The following is a 6000-nucleotide window of genomic DNA, read 5'->3' on the forward strand; positions in this document are numbered from 1 at the left end:
TGAAGACAGGCAGAGTCAATGTGCTCGGTCTTTTTAGAGCTCATCAAGCGAGCCGAGAAAGTGCTGGCTATGCTCATAGCCCTTTATTACAAGCAAAGTCATGGCAGCTTCATGAGAAAGCGGGTAAGTGTCTGATCAAGTTCAAGAGTACACCTCAGTGTTTTCTCTTTACCCAAAGTAAAGGTTTCGATTCTCCAACAGTTGAGATGCTTTTGAATAGATGGATTTTAGAGGTGTTTATCAGTTTTAACCAACATGTGGGTGTTGAGGTGTAAGCTCTAATTCTAATTCTAAGGATTTTTTTTTCAGTCCTTTATTTTTAAGTTCTGTGGCCTTTGCATGGAAATCCTTGTTTCTCTCTGAAGAAATGAAAAAGATGAAGCATGTAAGAACCAAATGACCCGCTGTAAGAGGTGTGACAAGCATCATAGACGGGCCATCTGTACCTTTCCCTGGGTAGTCTGTGTGTTGGCTACCTGGAGCTGTTTATAGCAGATTGAATGAACTTTCTGGAAGGGATGGGAACCCTGCTCATGTTGGCATGGTTTCTGCAGTTGGCTGGCGGCAGCCTCAGCCCCTTCCTTGGGGAAATATAAATGAAGCACATTCTGACCCTGAGTACTCTTCATCTCTGAAGTACTTTGTACTTTTGCTGTCTTTCAATAACCTCTTCAATATTCTTGCAGCTATATCCCCTGCTCAGAAAGGATACATGTAGCTGTTACCGAAATGGCAGCATTATTCCCCAAAGTAAGTCACTTCCTACTTACTTGGTTCAGATCCTTTTAAATGAACTTAAAGAAATTTTTTTAGAACCCGTGATGTTATGTTAACCTTTCCATAGCACGAGTTTTAAGTATGCAATCAGTCCTAGAGGACATGGAAATCATTTTGTCCTACATGAATATTGGTGGGGTTTTTTTGTTTTTTTAAAGATTTGTTTGAGAGAGGGTGTATGCATGTGCATGTGTGTGTGAGTGGGAGGTGGGGCAGAGGGAGAGAATCTCAAAAGACTCCTCACTGAGCATGGAGCCTGACTTGGGGCTTGGTCCCAGAACCCATGAGACTGTGCCCTGAGCTGAAACCAAGAGTCAGACGCTTAACTGACTGAGCCACGGAGGCACCCTAGGAATATTGGTTTTAATAAATAGGAATGTCTGAACCCAGTGCTAAAAGGCAAAGCATTCATAGATTAAAATTGTATCTGGAATATATCACCCGGGTAGGTTTTTCAAAAACCACCTAAGAATAGGTTGTCTTACTAAAATGACACTGCGTACACTTTGACCTTTGAGTCCGAGCACTTGGGCATCTCTGACACTGTGGGCCACACAGCTTGCCATGTCCCCAGCACCGCCACTGAGAAAGTGCATGACGAACAGCTCGAGCTGTCCTTGCAAGAATGGGTGTCCACTGTGCAGCTCATGGCAGGCGACTGTGTTCTTCTGTTCAGAAACCCAAGTCTGACACGGTGAGGACTTCCCTGCGCCTGCTGACATCCAGTGCCTACCGACTCCAGTCAGAGTGCAAGAAGACCCTCCCCGGGGACCCCGGCCCGCCCACGGACATCCAGCTGGTCACACAGCAGGTCATCCAGTGTGCATATGACATTGCCAAGGCCGCCAAGCAGCTGGTCACCATCACCACCAAAGAGAACAACAACTGAAGAGCCCAGTGCCGGCCCTTGTATTTTCTAGGCTTTTTAAAGTCCACTTGCAAATTGAGACATGGAATCCTGCCAGTTTTTACAGAAACATTTAATGAAAGTTTAAAACTTTTTTAAAAACTCAGTATTATTTTTGCATGTTTTCTAACAAATTTTTGACTATTAATTTAACCCACTTGCCTTATTTTGTGCCTGTTTGCCAGTTTCCTCTCTGATGTTCTATTGTGCTGCCAGTGATTGTTGTTGAGTTGATGGTCATAGTCATCCAAAAGCATAGTTTCATTGTTTCAAGTTTGTTAGAACTTTTCCATCCCTTTAAAACTGCCTGTCTAGGGTTAAAACTATAAATGAGATTTTTAGTGAAACGTTTTCTGGAGAGAGTTGGGTTAAAAAAAAAAAAAATCCACCTCATCTCTTCCCTACAAAGCATTGTGCAGTAATTTTCCAGCCCTAGTGCGAGAATCTGTAAGTTTGGGGTGTCTCCAAACATGGATGTAGAAAAAGGACTTTTGCCCTCTCTAAAAGTAGTATAACAGTCTCTTTTGGAAGGAAACAATGTACTGTTCCATTTCTTTTAACTGTTCTGTTAGATGTTTTTATATTTGATGTTTCTGTCTGGATCTTCTGTCTCTATTTTATTATCATCCTAAGGTCTCTGTGATGCCAGATAAGCACTCATCCCCCATGTCACGTGTCATTTGGCCCTGTCCAGGTAGGAGTGCTGCCACATTGTCACACGTGGCTCAGCGCTCTGCCTTCCCACAGGAAACCAGATGTGTCATTCCAAATGTGGCAAAGAGGAGCCACGTCCCACAAGCCATAGCTAATTTTGTGCCACCCCATTCAGATATCACTGCCGTAAACCGTGGGAAGAGAAGTCCTCTACTTCCTGACATGGTAATGTATCTCTTTCCCAGAACTCTGTACTCTAACCACTTAAAGCTTCCTCACACAGCCTATTTGGCACATCTCATCACCTTTAAGGACGTCTTATAAGGTAAGGTTTATACAATCATCTGAGTTTTTTTCTCCTCCATTACCTCACTGGTACTTAGAAATTAGACCTCATCTTTCACAAATTCCTCAGAGAGTGTGCTCTAGCTGACTTCCAGCTATCCCAAAGCTACGAAAGTATAGGTTTAAGTTCTGGAACATACTGACATTGGTTTTTAAACTAAAACGTTCTTGTTCTGAAGGCTACAGCATATTCCTGTCCTCGGTTCTTGCAACAGTTTTGTGAGTGGCTCAGACACTGACCTAGACCCGAGGGGCCAGGCAGCACTGATGGAGATGAATGAAGTGGGCCATTGGGGGAACAGTGGCCTGCCCAGTAGAGACAGTGGCCTCCCAGCCCCACTCAGGCCACCCTGTGGAAAAGTGGGCCCGGGATTGGCAGAGCTTTTTTTTTTAAGAGACCCCAGAAATACGGATTTTTTTGTGCCATTTCTCTGTTATAAACGTTGGTGATGAAACATTCTCGTAGCACACATGTGGGTGAAGTTAACCCTACCCTGTGTTAAGTTGCTGGTAGTCCTCATCTAACCCATATATTCTGTCCCTTAGTGCTCATTCATACACGTGAAGAAGTCAAAGTAATCACAGTTGCCTGAATACATGCTAAATAAGCCTGTATTTTCACAGAACTGTTTGACTCACAAAACATCTTTATAGCTTGACCGGATGCTGTCGTGAAGGAAGCACTCTGATGGTGTTTGGTTTACTAAGTCCTGCTGTGTGGATGCTTTTGCCAGATTTTGCTACGCTGAGTAGCATAGGGAAAGGGTCCACATCTCCAAAAGACTCATCCGCTTGTCTGCACAATCCTAAGTGCCATGTTCCTGTTGGATGCTGAGGGGATGCCTTCTACCTTAAATTAAGTTTAAGCCCCATCTGGTAGCCTTTCCTGCATGCTGCACATACTTAGCTGTCCCTCTTTCTTGCAAACACTTGCCCTCGTGTTGGGCCCATGTGGGGGCCTTGGGAAAAGCCCAGTGGGCATCCTGAGTTTTGGTGCCTCAGCCTCCCAGGGAAGACAGGCTTCTAAGTAATGAGTTGTCTGCTGGGGGGTGAGGGGGTGATGGTGGTGCAGGGGACAGCGTGTAGCAGCATCTTTGCTGGAACACTCGAGGGCGGGTGATAGAGGACCTTGCCTCTGCGCCCCTAGAGAATGTCAAGGAGTGGGGACCAGAGAGCATCTCCGGTTATGAGTACCACAGATGTTTGCTCTGGGAACCCACAGTGCCGGCGCTGCAGAAGAGTTCTGGGTAGAGTGACACGCCTCCCTGCAGTGCCCTGCACATTTCCTTAGTCTCTTCCAAGACCCAGTCCTGTTGGCAAATCGCACCTTGTCTCAATGGCCATTCACTACCTTTGCACATGTGTTCCATAGCCTTTGCACTAATGCTCGCGCTCTCTGGCATCCTTTTTTACTCTTAGTTCTCAAATCTCCCCCCTGCCCACACACACACAAGCTGATAGGACAGATGTGCACTTTATGAAACTGACACTTGCCGAAGGAGACAGCTCTGCCTTGCAGCTCCGTTAGCTGAAGACCTCCTCTGCCTCGGAACGCAAATAGTGCTTATTTGCCAAAGAAAAGGGAATCGGGCCCAAAGATCAAACACATCATTTCATACGATTGGAACCATAGACGCACACCTCAGGAGCTGTTACCCCATTCCTCCAGTGATTGAAGCTGCAGAACCAAGAGGGAGACTAGCGTGTGTCTATCCACAGCAGCTGTGAGCTCTCCAGTCATAGAATGTTCCTTCTTGTCCCCGTGAAGTTCAGCACCCGTTTTTACAAAAGAAAATGCTGCATAGGAAAAATGAAATGCCTTTCGTTCAAATGTTTTTTATCCATGTCACCCATTATTCTGTACTTCTGTGTATTGTACATTCTATTCCTGTAATTATTGTACAACCCTGTAAGCGTTGTAAAATCGTTTTGGAATTTGTGCCTGCTAGTTATGCAATAAACAGGCTCTATAGTGTCTTTGTAGTTAATTCTGTGTTTCTTGTCAATTAGGTGATATTTCCAGATTCTCTGTCAAAGTTTCAAGAAAGGTCCCCTCCCATAAGGTAATCTTTAATAAGACGGTAGTGAATATGTCGTTGTCCCCCTCTCCCCAGCGGCTCTTCTCAGTTTATAGGAATGAGGACCTTTTTTCCTCCTCCTGCTGATTAGCTTTCTTAAAAGAAATTCTACATCAACATGTCCTGCTCCACTGATCTTATCGTGTGTTCACTCCTGAAGTTTAATTGTTCAAATTCAGCAAAAGCCAGCTAGGCACGGTCCCCTTGTCTCCTCTATCAGAGTCTCAGAGCAAGGCCCATTGTGCAGGTTCCCACAGGGACGGTGGGGGTATACCTGGGTTCATCAGGGCCACCCTCAGTCTCCAACAGTTGTCCTCTAGGGAGGTGATTTGGGGCTCTTCTCTCAAAACAGAAGGAGCAGGGCCTATCACAAGGCTGGCGGAAATGGAGCGCCCTCCCTGTGCGAGCCAGCTTGCCTGAGGCCCTGGACCCATCAGCTCACACCTGGAGGTCTCTCCTAGGCTAGGGGTGCTCACCAGCCCCATCACAGCCCCAGGAACGCTCTCTGGAACACAGCCTCCCACTCCTACCACAGCCGGGCTCCTGGAATTCACTGCCCACACTCGAGAAGCTCTGCTGTAGACCAACTGTGGTCCCCTCCACCTCCTCGCCTGCTGCTTTTCAACATGTTTATATAATTATAATTACAGTTAACTCGTATCAACTCTTGACTCCATAGGCACCGTGCTAGGGTCTGAGTATTAACTCTTTCGATCCTCGCCGCGTCCCTGTGCAGCAGGCGCTGCTCCACCACGGGGTGAGGAAGACTGTCCCCAAGGAGCTACACTGAGGAGGGGCATGTGAGTTACCAGCAGTCCCGTTTGTCTTCCCCTTAATCGGCCCGGTTGGGTTTTCCTGCCCCTGGCAGGCCAGGACTGCAGTCTCCAAGAATGCAGCCTCTTTGGAGGTGAAACCAGGGGGCGGTCATGGTCCTTGACGGTCTAGACCAGACATCAGAGGGGGGCCCAAGCAGGATGTGAGACTGTGTGGATAAGTGGGGGCACTGTTGGCGTATGACCCGCACACGGGGCCGCCAAGCAGGGCTGTCTCATGCTTGAGCCCTGGGTGCCTAGACCCCTTCCACCGGTTCCCAAATGAATCCCGGAAGAACTGTCCGCTGGCTCCCAAGGACTGTGAGCAGCGCTTTCTCAGTCATGCGCTGCAGTGGGACAGGCTCGCTCTCTGCTTTCCAGGGGCTTGGTCAGCTCACTGTGGAGCAGGTCCCTGGGGGAGGGGCTG

At 47.3% G+C, this 6000-nt stretch overlaps 1 protein-coding gene across 12 annotated transcripts in view; it reads left to right on the plus strand.

The window, feature by feature from the left end:
- The window catches only part of GIT2 (GIT ArfGAP 2), a 47009-nt gene extending 42338 nt beyond the window's left edge, over window positions 1–4671 (plus strand). For all 12 annotated transcript variants that reach the window (XM_038575367.1, XM_038575370.1, XM_038575375.1 and 9 more), the window contains 2 exons: window positions 687–750; window positions 1454–4671. In XM_038575367.1, coding sequence (XP_038431295.1) covers window positions 687–750; window positions 1454–1666 — 277 coding nt within the window. In that variant the 3' untranslated portion in view covers window positions 1667–4671. The remainder of the gene's footprint in view (window positions 1–686; window positions 751–1453) is intronic.
- The last annotated feature ends 1329 nt before the right edge of the window (window positions 4672–6000 follow it).

This window comes from Canis lupus, chromosome 26, assembly GCF_011100685.1.
Source record: "Canis lupus familiaris isolate Mischka breed German Shepherd chromosome 26, alternate assembly UU_Cfam_GSD_1.0, whole genome shotgun sequence".
NCBI lineage: Eukaryota > Metazoa > Chordata > Mammalia > Carnivora > Canidae > Canis > Canis lupus.